The sequence below is a fragment of the Abrus precatorius genome, unplaced genomic scaffold (genome assembly GCF_003935025.1).
Source record: "Abrus precatorius isolate BTA unplaced genomic scaffold, Abrus_2018 Scaffold9, whole genome shotgun sequence".
NCBI lineage: Eukaryota > Viridiplantae > Streptophyta > Magnoliopsida > Fabales > Fabaceae > Abrus > Abrus precatorius.
In genome coordinates this window covers 21,118,633-21,130,073 of record NW_020874439.1, presented here as the reverse complement: position 1 = coordinate 21,130,073, position 11,441 = coordinate 21,118,633, and the positions used below count along the sequence as shown (strand labels likewise).

General features: G+C 27.2%; 2 protein-coding genes across 2 annotated transcripts; both read right to left on the bottom strand.

Annotated features, from left to right (window-relative positions):
• Positions 1-1,391: 1,391 nt before the first annotated feature.
• LOC113850983 (cysteine-rich receptor-like protein kinase 18) lies at positions 1,392-4,491 on the bottom strand. The gene is made up of 5 exons (XM_027481484.1): positions 4,278-4,491; positions 4,081-4,164; positions 3,444-3,568; positions 2,911-3,019; positions 1,392-1,750 (listed from the first exon to the last, which is right to left on the bottom strand). The coding sequence occupies exons 1-5, from the start codon at positions 4,489-4,491 to the stop codon at positions 1,392-1,394; spliced, it is 891 nt and encodes a 296-aa protein (XP_027337285.1).
• Positions 4,492-5,705: 1,214 nt separating this feature from the next.
• Positions 5,706-8,713, bottom strand: LOC113849914 (SPX domain-containing protein 3). Its single transcript, XM_027480164.1, has 3 exons — positions 8,373-8,713; positions 6,717-6,882; positions 5,706-6,246 (listed from the first exon to the last, which is right to left on the bottom strand). The coding sequence occupies exons 1-3, from the start codon at positions 8,616-8,618 to the stop codon at positions 5,876-5,878; spliced, it is 783 nt and encodes a 260-aa protein (XP_027335965.1). The 5' UTR covers positions 8,619-8,713; the 3' UTR covers positions 5,706-5,875.
• Positions 8,714-11,441: the final 2,728 nt, after the last annotated feature.

Sequence of the window (11,441 nt, the reverse complement as noted above, 5' to 3'; positions counted from 1 at the left end):
TTAATGTGTATGCAATTTTGGCCTCGTGTTTTAAATTATACACATTTAATCTCTTTACTTTTTGAAATGCTTAAATTAAATCTTTCATCCAAAACTAAGACTTTTATTATATTTTATACATTTTATTTTATATTTGTATTTAAATATTTAAATATTTATTTTTTATTTATTTTATAAATTAATAAAAATCATATTTTAAACATATTTTTAATTTGTTAATCATTTGATAAAATTTTAGGGTGGAGAAATTAAATTAAGCATTTAAACAACTAGAGCAACTAAATATTAGTAATTAAAATTAAACAGAGTTCTTGAAGCTTGTTTGTCTTAAATTCAAGTTTTAGTAAACATAACTCTATTTGAAGTAGATTAGATTGTTTAACAAAAACCTACAACTTAGTTTATTTAAAGCTTACTTTAAGCTTAATTCAAACTTATAAAATGCTTAATTAAATAAGACGTTCAGACTTAGGCTTCATAGATTCTTCTTCTTCTTCTTGTCAATCTCATAGTCTTTTGCTCCGGCCGGTACATGTCACACCCTTCAACTATAAAAGATTTTCTTCGTATTATTCTATCTCGTAAGTCATATTTATCGAACGTTTTTTTTTTTTTTTGGGGGTCACAAAATAATATGCTTCATATGATTATATATTAAAAGGATAATAATAAATTTGAATTCATAATAAATTTTATACTTCATATATCATTTTTTACTATAATATGCATATTTATAATTATATATTATATTATATTTTAAACAGTAGAAATATTAGCTTGTACAAACTTTCAATCTATATTACTATACAATTGATATAATTTTGCAATAATGTCCACTCCTAATATCTTTGTATGGAATTTTTTTTGTTAATTTAAAATTTATTAAATTAAAATTACATATTACCTTAAATTTATATTAAATTTTGCCAAAACTAAACTACAAGAATAGAATCAAAATATTTTTATTTATATATATTTTACATGCATATCACATTAAGTTGGACATGCATAAATGAGATAAAGTAATTTTAGACATCGGTAGATATATAATATAATAGTTTAAATTAATTTATATTTTAATAACATAATATACCATTAAAATAAAGTCATGCAATTAAGTATCTATTATTATTGTTTTTTTGTATAAAATTTTATAAATTTAATCTATTTAATAAAATTTTGCCAACTAATTATAAGATCAGTAAATTTTGTACTTTTTAAAAAATTTATTAAGTAATATAAGTGTCTAATTTTATTTTTTTTAAGATAACAAGAAATTCACTAAGAGGATGTGGCAGAAGAATGCCTATCTATCTATCTATATATATATATATATATATATACACACACAAAGGCTTACAATAGCTAAATTTAGATGAGCATGAAATGAATTACTTTTCCCGTTTTGTTGGTCTAGCATCAGGCAAACGTTGTAACACTGAAAGATTATCTAAACTGTGCAAGACATCTCTCATTGATGGACGGTTTGCTGGAAAAAATTCTATGCACTGCATAGCAAGTAGAGTTATTGCAACACCATCTTCAGCACAATAACACCAATCTTCCTTCAGAGTTTTGTGGACTAGAGAACAATTCGGCTTGTACTCATTCTTGGCCCAAATATGCATTAGACTATCCAAGTTTAAGTTGCCATCTTTTCTCTTCCTAATGCCTGAAATTCTTTTGGTTATTAGTTGAAGCATAACAATGCCTAATGAAAACACTTCACTGCTTCTATCCCATTCACCACCTGCCATTGAGGGAAGAGATTATTGTCTACTCTAAATTCAATCTATGCATTACAGACCGGTTGAATGACATCTTTTTTTCAGCTTAAATAAGATTTTGTTTATCTAAAAGTTCATATACTTTCACTAGAACATGACACTAATGAGATGTGTGTCATTACTAGCATCATATCTCTCATATTTCTAATGAAAATTTAGGTTATAAGGTTAGGTTCTTGTCACATTATCTTCCACATAAACTTCATGTCATATTATGAGAGACAAGTTAGATACCATGCAAGCAGATAATGGAAGAAATTAACAAATTACTAACAAAAAGATTATATGAGAATGAAAATATTTTTTTGAGAACTTGCTTAGAAAAAAATTAAAAATGAGGGATTAAATATAAAATTTATTAATTAGAAGACCAAAACTTTATTTAAGCTTAAATTTAAGAAATGCTAGCAACAAACTCTTAAACACATTCTTTATTATTTAATAAAATTAATTAAAAATCATAAAATTGATTAAACACACTCTTAACACTACTCATACATATTAGTGTTTGTTTAGAAATTAATTAAAATCACATGAAATTACGTTCAATCATGAAAACTATAACTTTGTAGCTTTGAAAATAGATCTACGTGTGAGTGGATTTAACATCAATTCAAACACACACTTAGTCTTTGCAAATAGGATTATGTTTCATTTTGATTCTTTAATTAATTTATTTATTTTTGCTAATTTTAGACTTCATAAATTTTAATGTTTTTTTAAAACAATCTGTCATTGTTTACTGATCACATGATGTCTAAATTTTAATACTTGTTTTGAAGTGATAAGTGATGTGAATTATTTTCTAAAATTTATAATGATTAAAAACAATTACAAAAATTAAAAATTCAAAATTTAAATTTTATTATATACATAGACTTAAAAATATATATTATTCATATTTTTTTTCTCAAACAATTAGAATATTAGATTAATATCAAACATCTTCACATTACAGGACTAGAAATTTTGGTTTAGGCACTATACTTATCACGCAGTATAATAAGTACATAGACCAAGAACGAGTCTTTATGGGTTAATAATAATAATAATATATTTTATAATGTCACAGCAGCAAAACAAATAAAGGGAAAACATTTTCAATGCATTTTAAAAAAATTACCCTTTATAGAAAAATAAGGATCGATGTAGCTAGTTGACATTGTTAATTCTTCCTTTAGCATTTTCACTTCGCCAAGTAACAGCAAATCAAATAACTGTGGCTTGTAATCCTGCGCGAAAAAATAGTTATATATAATAAATTTAAAGTTTATTTAAAAAATACTCATTATAATGAATAGTTAAATTAATAACTCATACATTAAATAAATAAATATATCTACTATAAGAATAATGGCTAAATGTTTAAACACAAATCTCATGATAAATAAGAATATAAAAAGAATTTAGTAATAAATATATTTAAAAATATGTCATTATTTTATAATTTGGACTGCAAAATGTTAGTAGTTATTTTTTATAAATAGAAAAAAAAAAAGAGATGAATATATTACATATTCTACTATTCTATTATTTCTAATAAAAATTTATTACAATATACTCTTAAACACACAAAAATAATCGATATATAAAATCATTCAGGAGCAGAGCAGAGAAGAGGATTGTTTGTTTTTATTGCCATAATAGTGTGCTAACCTTGTCAAGAAGGGTATGGGATGCACTGATATTTAACACCATATTCTGCTTCTGGTCATGAATGAAATTCAGGAGTTTTGCAAGCTCATGAATTACATTTGTTATCTGAACCCAATTAAGGCTATCTGTCCCAGCAAAGAAATCATGTCAGAATATCAAAGTATATCATTTATCTTTGTTTCCTATAATACCTCAACAATTCAAGGACCAAAAAAGAAATTTTGAAATGATTCCACAATTTGATTTCTAAGAAATACCCATCTACTAAAGTAGATGAATACCTAATTATAAACATACCATTCATCAATAACAATAAAAGGCCAACAACTCGTTAGAGATTCTTTCATTTCTTCCTTAATTAAAACTAGTTTTGAAAATTTACTTCAACTATTGACATTTGAAAGGGATTAAGATTGTAGCATTTTGTTAACTTCATCCTTTAAGGCTGAGAATAGCATAAAAGTTTTTTATTTATAGATGCTTTAACTTAGCTCTAAGAGTTAAGGTTAGCAAAACCCAACATTATAATAAAGTCTTGTAAGGTATCGAAAATGCAAAACTAAGATAAAAGAATACCTTGTATTATTAAATTGTCTAAAGTATCAAGTGGATTGAAGTCATACACAAGTCCCTTTACATCTATCTCCCAAGTATAGCCAATCAAGGTCACCAAGTTGTGGTAACCTTCCAATGTTGGATTTATCCAAAACTTTACTTCCTCCTGCGAAACAGAAACGTTAAGCTTCCACAATCAGTGCCACACAAAATTCAAGTTGGAAAAAAGGATAAGAAAGAAGGTTACAAGAGTGAAAAGAATAGAAATAAAGAGAGAACTTGCTTTCATAATCAAATACTCATCATTATATTTGGAACTTATCCACTCCAATTTTTCTCTATCCCATATTTTCACTAATACACGTTGACCTTCAAGGTTGCCTCTAAACAATCTACCAAACTGTGTCAATCCAATGAGGTTGTTCTCATTGAAATTGCTGGTGCATGCTTTCAAGTTCTGAGAAGAAAACTGCAAAAGGGTTGTTGGGTCCATCATACCGAAGTTATAACAAAAAATGATATATGGGACCACATTTATATCTTGTGAACTTGATTGCCAACCCCTTTCATGAACGTGTCAACCTTTCAGCTCTAAAAAATTTCCTATTTTGCCTTTGACTTTGTTAGGTGAACAGCTATTTAAATATTTAATTTTTGTTCCTTACAAAAGAAATTTTTCATTTTTCCTAAATGGAAGAACCGAAGGAAGCGTGCAATAGTGGCCATCTATGTCATAAATATCTTCAACTATATTAGAGATTCTGCTTAGCTTATAAGACTCGTTCCATTCCATCATTCACCCACTTGCTTTTGTTTGTGATGCCACTTGAGAAAGAGATTGTTTGCAATCTTTTTCCGATTTTTATTATGAAAGAGTCATGGTTCAGAATCAGGGATCCATCATGTGCCCTTATACTAATTGGCTATATATACTATACAATGCTTTTTATTATTGATGCTCAGTAATTTACGTAAGGGAACAACCAACAAACATTTTAAAAGAAGCATGGTTGTTGATTAGATCATGCATGTATGACTTATGAGGACAAACAACAAGGATAGATACTCTTTGTCTCAGCACAAAAATGGAAAGCATCCAATATAGAACCTTAAAGGGTGATATTATCATATCAATAATGTATGCATGAAGACATACATGTATCGATACTCTTTCTTTGTTTCAGGCATTCACTATCTAAAAGTCACTTTAAACTTCTATTGATCCAAGTTACATGAATTTACTTCAGGAAATGAAGTTCTCTTAGTGCCTATTTTTTTATATGTAAGGCTTAAACCATTTACCTTACTTTAAGATAACCATAGGCATAGGTAATATTATATTTTAACTCAACAATTTTCACTGTTTTATACCATTTTTACTTTTTGACATTTCTTTCACTCTGTTTCAAATTAATCAAAACTTGAATTACTTTTATGTAAAAATCAAATAAATATGAACCCCATCTACTTAGAATTTCTGCATCTATGCAAAGATTTAAAGGACTTTAAAGTGAAAAACACGTAAATGTGAATCTAACGCAAAAATTACAAACTAATCGTGTTGAAGCAAACGTGAATTTAAACATACTATAAGTCATTGAAATATGAATACCTTCTATTATTTCCTTTGTACACCAAGGACACCATATCACACTCGAATATAATGTAAATACCTTAAGAAATAATTACTAAATTTTTAGCCTTGAAAAGGCTCTAATTACTCATATCAAGTAACTCAAGTGTTTCTTTATCAAAAGGATATATATTAAGATTGACTAACTAGTATCCTTAAAATTGTATTACATCCCATTATAACTATGTATTTTCTGACCAAATTGTTGTACCTATGGTCAACTAGTACATCATCATCAGTTTCACTAGACAATGGGAACAGCAGCATTGAGTTGTATTGATTGTATGAGATCAGAGTCTGGCAAGTTGAGAGGAGGCAGAGAAAAGGGACTTTGTGTGGAGCTACCATTTCTGATCTCTTGCATTGTAAGTAAAGCTGCAACTGTGTTTCTGAAAATCCCTTCTCCAGCCACTATAATGGCTTCTGTTGCTTCCTTTGCCCTTTCAGCTTCTTCCTCAGCTGGGAACACTGCATCAATTATGCTTTCACATTCCTTCACAAGTTTTGAAATTAAATCTGTTGTAAAAAAGGGTTGTTCCAGTACTTTCTGAATGAATGGCAAACGCAGAAGCCCTCCTGTTCTCTTATCATATTTCTTCAGAATTTTAGCCAACCCTACAAAACTCAAATATTGTCACTCATTGAAAACTTCATCAAATGGCAATAATCATCAAATACACATTGTTTAGAAAAGGATGCATCCAACTATGTTCAGCCGTGTATCTCATGGCAATAATCTTCAAAATTCTTTTTTTGTTGAAACAGCAAAATCTATAAAATTGCAATTTATAAGTAATGGCTAAATATTATAACAATTTTTTTAACCGTACCCAAGAACACATAATAAAAACATATGTATCGTAATCTTTTATTAAAAATTACACGATATCACAGAATCTAATACATTGATAACATTAAATGCTATAATTTTTAATAAAAATTCACTATTATTGATTTTCTATTGTGTGTCTTTAGACATGTTAAAAAAATGATGTTATAAAACACAAGGAGAATTCAAAACGTGAGAGACATTCCTGAAAAAACTAAACCAGATTTAGTACTTCCATCATTATGAAATAAATTACCTGTATAATTAATGTTGCTGTAGTTTACTAAGAGAACCATTTCACCATGGAAATCAACAATAGCTTTTCTGATTTTTGCCATCTCCTCCTTATAATCTGCTTCGGAAGGTTGACTACCATTTGGTCCCCATAAATCAACTACTCTCTTTATTCTATGTTGTACTTCCTGCACTAAAACATCTCATTATAAAATCTCATACTCCCCTTTATTTTTCAGTTTTATTTGTTATTATAAATTTCAAGGTAGCATATATTTTTTTCATTAGAATCATAAACAAGGCATCATATGTATTCAAAATATTAATTAATTAATTAACAAGAAAAAGTAAAAACCAGAAAGTGAAATAGTTTTTGCCTCATATCTTTCTTTAATTGCTTAATGATGTCAAAGTGGATGTGCTACCATTCCCTGAAATCCCTATGTGTATACAATTCAACAATAATAAAGACGATTTGATTCAACTCTATTGATAGAGAAGTTCAAGAAATTTAAGCCTCAATCTAAACACTGTTGAAGCTGCTCCACGTGAAAACCATAATTCTCCATTCAGGCCCAATTTTATCCCATGTAAAATTTTGTTAATGATTTCACTTTTCATTTATACATGTTAGTCGAACTATATAGATTATATTGCTAATTTGATGTTAATAATTTCACTACTTGGTAGTGTCTTATTTTTTTATTTACGTTTTCACTTGCCAACACTTCACCCTCCACTCTAATCATAATTTCCAACTAAGGTAGTAAGAAACTTTCAAACCTTTTACTGTTAATTAATATGCTTCAAACGAATATTCGTAAGGCATATACGACGAAGTTATGATGAAGAATGAATTGGTCTAAACAAAATTCACGCCATTCAATGACGGAGAAACCTGTTCCAACCCCCTCCCCTCCATATAAAGTAATGTTGAAAATGATGAAACAAGATTCCTAATCGATGCTTTATACCCAAAAACAAGTCTTTAATTTAAACGTTAAAACATAAATTAGGGCTCACACATAACTTAAAGCAAACTTCAGCATTTCCAAATAATGTTTAAATGCTACATACATTAGTTTACATCACAAGATATTTATAATTATAATATTCAATTTATTTCATTATTTTTAAAAATAAATTTTCTTCTAATATAAAAATGAGTGATACAATAAACACTCTAAAATTAAAACGTGTATTTTTTAATCAAGTGATTGACTCCATAAATTTTTTATATAACTACTTATTTGACTTGAGAAGATTCGAGTGCAAAATCGAAATAGTCAAACAAGACACATTAGCAGTGAACTCTATTAATGTGTCTTATCTCACGGTCTAAGAGTTTTATATTATTTTGTTTTATCAGTTAATCTTAGTAAAAAAATTAATTTTTTTAATTTATAAATTATATTATTCAAATTTTTACACCCTTCAATTTCTAAATAACATTGTTAAAAAAATAAATAATTATAATACAACAACATAAGGATAAATTATCATTGATAAATATTAGTTATTAATTATCATTTAATTTAAAGAAACCATAAGCATTATAATATGAAGATTTATTATAAAAGTGTATTATAACATAGGATCAAATTAAAACTCTTGAACCACGGATACAAAAATAAATATATAAAGATCAAAAGAGTGTACTAAGAACAAAGCAGATTACCTTATGACGGATAATGAAATCTTCCTCTTTCTCCATGAAGAACCCATTGAACTTGTCTATCTCATTGTTCAACAAGTACATAAACTCAGCCTCCGTCTTGCCATACTCCAAAGAGTCATTAAGCATCGGCGGCGCCGCCGATATCAGCCGCAGGAGCTTCTTCAATTCCTTGTAAGACAAGTACTTGTCCCTCCACTCCGGCAGGGTCTCCTGAATTTGTTGCTTCAGTCTCTTTCCAAACTTCATAACGTTAGAAAAGGCAAAATTTAAGGAAGAAGAAAATGTTAATAATAATGTGTGTATGTGAAGAAGATGATATGGCAAAATGGGTTGGTATATGATATGAAATATGATGATGAAGATGCAAAAAAGGGGTCTAAGGGGGGAATTTATTAGCAAAGGTTTGGTAGAATATTAGAAAGCATATGCTTAGCGTGATGAAGTGGCGGTTAGGAAAGGGTATAAAAAGGGTCGTTGGAGGGAGCATGAGAATTCTTGGAAGCATATTCGGTTACTATATTACTTCATGGTCGTATTTAAGACCATGACTTTGAAAATTAAACTTGCTCGTACTACTGTGTGGTTGAGTTTAGTAACTAGGGAACATAAGAAGTGGGGTTTGTCAAATGGGTGCTTTCTTTTTTTCAATCTTTACGTGTAATATAAGTTATCTATTTATTCATGTATTTTGTCTATGTTTGCATTACACATGCCCTATTCATGTTTTAGTCTTTGATTTCCTTTTCAATATGTTTATTAATTTTTATATTTTTTAACAAATAGCAATCAAAATAAATTCATTTTAATATATTAAAAATATATATACTTTATTGTTATTATTATTAAATAAACATATGTGGTAATAATATGTCCTTAAAGTACTATTCTTCACTTGTGTGTAGAAAAAGGTGTAATGTGGGATGTGTGGGGAGAGGATGATTCCTCCGAATCTACTAAGAATCGCTAATGGGAATGGAAAAAGTGTGCATTCGTGAGTATTAATTAAAGAACTAATATGTGGGCCTTTGCCAATTCTCGAAGGAACAAAATGAGGAATATGAGGATTTTCAGCCACAGCGCATTTGGCCATAATAATGCTTTATTTCTTTTTGTCCAAATCATAACTATCTTTCATACATGATATGCATAGAAAATACCATTTTAGGAGTATCATATATTAAACTAAAATAATCACGTATTAGTATTTGTTCGATGGTTAAATCATGTGAGATATAATTATCTTTTAAAAGAAAATTTATTAATATGTAAAAAAATTCTTTAATTCCTGAAGTGGGGCATGACCCAGCGAGGTACTTAAGTTTTTGGGGGATGACAGTGTTATTTGGGCACAGGTGGCAAAATCATGGGATATCTTGTCGTGTGTATAAGGATCAAGATTTTGAAGGTTTTGTCGTATTGGGTTTGATTTATTTGGTTATTTAATTTCCTTCAAGAGTGGTTATAATCAATTGAGGGTTCCTTTTAAATTATTAGTTCTTTTTATGTGTATTTAAAGGCACATAAAATGCACTTATGTATTATAGGGAATATTTCAGGATATTCGATAGAGTAAAATAATACTTATACGACTTTCCGTATTGCGTTCCTATTTTTGTACAATTATAAATACACACAGAAGATTTTGACTCTTCTGAGAGAATTAGTAGTGAGAAAATAATAGTTTATTTAAAATAAATATTTTTTTTAAACTATAAGCATGGATCACTTTAACTTTTAACTTTATATAAAAAATTCATATTTATTTTTTTCAATGTTACTTATTTAAATTTTTTTATCTATTGTTTATTATCTTCTTTATTAAAAATAAAATAAAATGAATGCCATTTTATAAAATCGAGGACTAAAACAAAAATTTTATAGAGTTAAGGATTAAGGCAATTAATATTTATAATTTGGAATAATAAAATGCGTGTTTACTTTTTTTTATTATTAATTTAAATTATAGTATGTTATAAATAAATATAACTAACTGAAAATTAATGATAAACATATTCTCATATTTATATTTTATACATCTTTTTATTTAGAGGAGTCAAATCTTAAAATTTAATTTATATAATTAGTAATAAAATTAAATTTAAATATGAAATAACAAATATGATTATGTTTGAATTAGTTTGATTATAATGCCAAACTTAATCTTAGGTCAACTAGATTAAAAGCAATTTGGATTAGATTGAATGCTATTTATTCTTATTTTGCTAACAATATTAAATAGTTTATGATTAAAAAGTTATAAAAACTTAGAAATAAAATATTTGTAAAGTAAAAACGTTATATTGAAAAGAATGGGATATCTATATATAATTTCAAACAAATTTGGAATTAATAAATTTATAAAAAAAATAGTAAATCAAATTGAGATGTTAAGATTGAGATCATAAATGGGTAAATAATCTTATAAATATTTACTTATACAATTATAATAATGTGATAGTTAGACAAGAGAATTAAATTCAAATTAATTTGTATATATGTCCGATTTTGATGACTTTGTCTAGAAAAAATCAATTTTATTAAATTTGTGTTTAGGTTCTTTCGGATTTGTAAAAGTAGAAATAGGACGGGACTACTTCTTGTATCCCGTAATTAAAAATAGAGATAAGATTTATTTATTTTTTGTGTGTAGAATTTGTCTTAATTATTTAGCTTATTGTTTGTTGAAACATTTTTGTAGGATTTAAGTTTGTGGGTAGTAGTGGACCATGTAAGTCTTTATTATTTTGGACATTATTTTTTTTTATAAAAATTCTCTAGTAAAAATATTTGGTAAAATATTTCTTTCTCTTTTAATATTTTGAATATCAAAATTAGAATTTGATAATAAAGTCAATTATTTGACAAAAATATGTTATAAAATAATATCTTTAACATTTTTTTTTATAAAACTCGTGGAACAACCTTATAATTAATCTTAATAAGAAACTTTTTATTAAACAAACAAGGAATGATCTCAATTATAATTTTAATTTTTCTTTATAGTTTCAATCATTTTTCTATCCAAATTTGAGAGTTTTTTTTTAAGTCTGGCAGATAAAAGGGTACGTA

Excerpts from the sequence above, each read along its gene's own strand:
- LOC113849914 (XM_027480164.1), bottom strand. The coding sequence starts at position 8,618 with ATGAAGTTTGGAAAGAGACTGAAGCAACAAATTCAGGAGACCCTGCCG. Across the intron at positions 6,883-8,372 it reads ATTTCATTATCCGTCATAAG|GAAGTACAACATAGAATAAA; the intron begins GTAATCTGCTTT and ends GTTTTAGTGCAG. Across the intron at positions 6,247-6,716 it reads CAGCAACATTAATTATACAG|GGTTGGCTAAAATTCTGAAG; the intron begins GTAATTTATTTC and ends TGAGTTTTGTAG.
- LOC113850983 (XM_027481484.1), bottom strand. The coding sequence starts at position 4,491 with ATGGACCCAACAACCCTTTTGCAGTTTTCTTCTCAGAACTTGAAAGCA. Across the intron at positions 4,165-4,277 it reads GTATTTGATTATGAAAGCAA|GAGGAAGTAAAGTTTTGGAT; the intron begins GTTCTCTCTTTA and ends TCTGTTTCGCAG. Across the intron at positions 3,569-4,080 it reads GCTATACTTGGGAGATAGAT|ATAGCCTTAATTGGGTTCAG; the intron begins GTAAAGGGACTT and ends TTGCTGGGACAG.